Source organism: Propithecus coquereli, unplaced genomic scaffold, assembly GCF_000956105.1.
Source record: "Propithecus coquereli isolate 6110/MARCELLA unplaced genomic scaffold, Pcoq_1.0 Scaffold215, whole genome shotgun sequence".
NCBI classification, from domain to species: domain Eukaryota; kingdom Metazoa; phylum Chordata; class Mammalia; order Primates; family Indriidae; genus Propithecus; species Propithecus coquereli.
Window position 1 is genome coordinate 2827960 of NW_012146634.1, and position 1611 is coordinate 2829570.

Genomic DNA, 1611 nt, shown 5'->3' on the forward strand with positions numbered 1-1611 from the left:
ATATTTGTAGATAAAACTTTAAATTTGAAACTGCGACTTTGATTTTATAGCATAAAGTGAAAATACTGTTGAGAAAATGCAACATTGGGTTAAGACAGAGAAAACATTACTTCAAAATGTTTATATTGTGTTAAAATATTGTTGAGTCTTTTTGGAGATGATTCAGCTAACTTTATTTTAGATTGATGAGCTGAGACCCATATTTTTATGGGAAATCCATAAGCTATGACAAAAAAAGTTTTTTTTGTGTGGAAAGTAAAGAATTCTTATAGACTACTGAAGTATGTTACAAAGAAGTACTGCTTAATGATTATACTCATGTTTATTTTGCTAAGCAAAATGTGGTGAACTGTTCTTCTGTTTTGTAAATTAGTTTGGAAATGAAAAAGTAAGTTTGAAATTAGAAGAAGGAATTCAAGAAAATAAAGATTTAATAAAAGAGTAAGTAGTAATTTAATGAATTTCTTCTTCCAAATTTATTTTTATTCCAAATTTAATTATACAGATAATTTTCAAAAATTTATTGAGCATTTTCTATGTGTTACATAATATTAATTTATAAGTAGAATTCTACCTAATTGCTGTAGAAAAAGGAAGATATTACCATTCTACATTCTTGTATTTGGCAAACTGTGGTCATGGACTAGTAACTTTTTAAAAAATGTCAGGCATCAGAAAAAGCCATTCCTTGATGTCAAAAAAGATGCCTGATAATCCTGTATCTACAAATGCCTATGTATATTGTCTTTCTGTTTCACTGTTGCCTTAGGTGCAGCATTTATAAAATAGGGCTCAACTTAGTTCCAGGCTAATTCTCACTCTCAAATTCCTGTTTTTGTCTGCATGACAATTCATTTCAGAAAAATTGTAAGTTAGAAAATTAAATCTAACTGCTTGCTGTGTGTGTTAGTAACTTCAACCAGACAGCTAGAGATCTTATTCACGTAATGAATGCCTAGTCAGAAGGTCACCTTATTTTATGTTTTGAAGGTTAGATATCTAGAAAATTTCTGGGGTAATTAGTAAATGAAAGGCCCAATCCATTCTTCTCATTGTTTTTTCTTAGGCAATTATGGACCTTTTTACTGAAAGGTTATTGATAGCAACTTGGGTAGAAACTTGTTAAAGGGCTGTCACTTTTACTTTTAAAGGAAGGCAGCTCCTAAATCATCTTTGCTAGTAGTACAGTGAGCCCATTTATTCTTCATATAGTAATTTATGAGTGATATGTGATATATATCAAATATTACATTTTAAAAACTTCTTTAAAAATTGCAATGATATGTTTTGAAGCTTTTATATATGATTTTGCTTTGAGATCAGATTTTATACTTAGGCAAACTTCTTTCTTTGTTTCAGGAATAATGCTACAAGGCATTTGTGTAACCTACTCAAAGAAACCTGTGGTAGATCTGCAGAAAAGACAAAGAAATGTAAGCATCTTTCTTATTTTATGTGATTTTTACAACGTACTATTATTTTAATGGTAGAGGTGGAAAGGGGAAGAAATTGTCTTTTCACTTTATGGAACCACTTTTGATTTGAACGAGTTATATGTGCCTCAGACTTTTTTTATTTTTTAATGTAAGTAGTAACTAGAGTGTCAGGTCT

At 29.7% G+C, this 1611-nt stretch overlaps 1 protein-coding gene across 1 annotated transcript in view; it reads left to right on the plus strand.

Moving 5' to 3' along the window:
• SYCP1 (synaptonemal complex protein 1) overlaps positions 1–1611 on the plus strand; it is a 281813-nt gene that overhangs the window by 83743 nt on the left and 196459 nt on the right. The window contains exons 7-8 of the mRNA XM_012644589.1: positions 374–441; positions 1360–1433. Of these exons, the coding sequence (XP_012500043.1) occupies positions 374–441; positions 1360–1433 (142 nt within the window). The remainder of the gene's footprint in view (positions 1–373; positions 442–1359; positions 1434–1611) is intronic.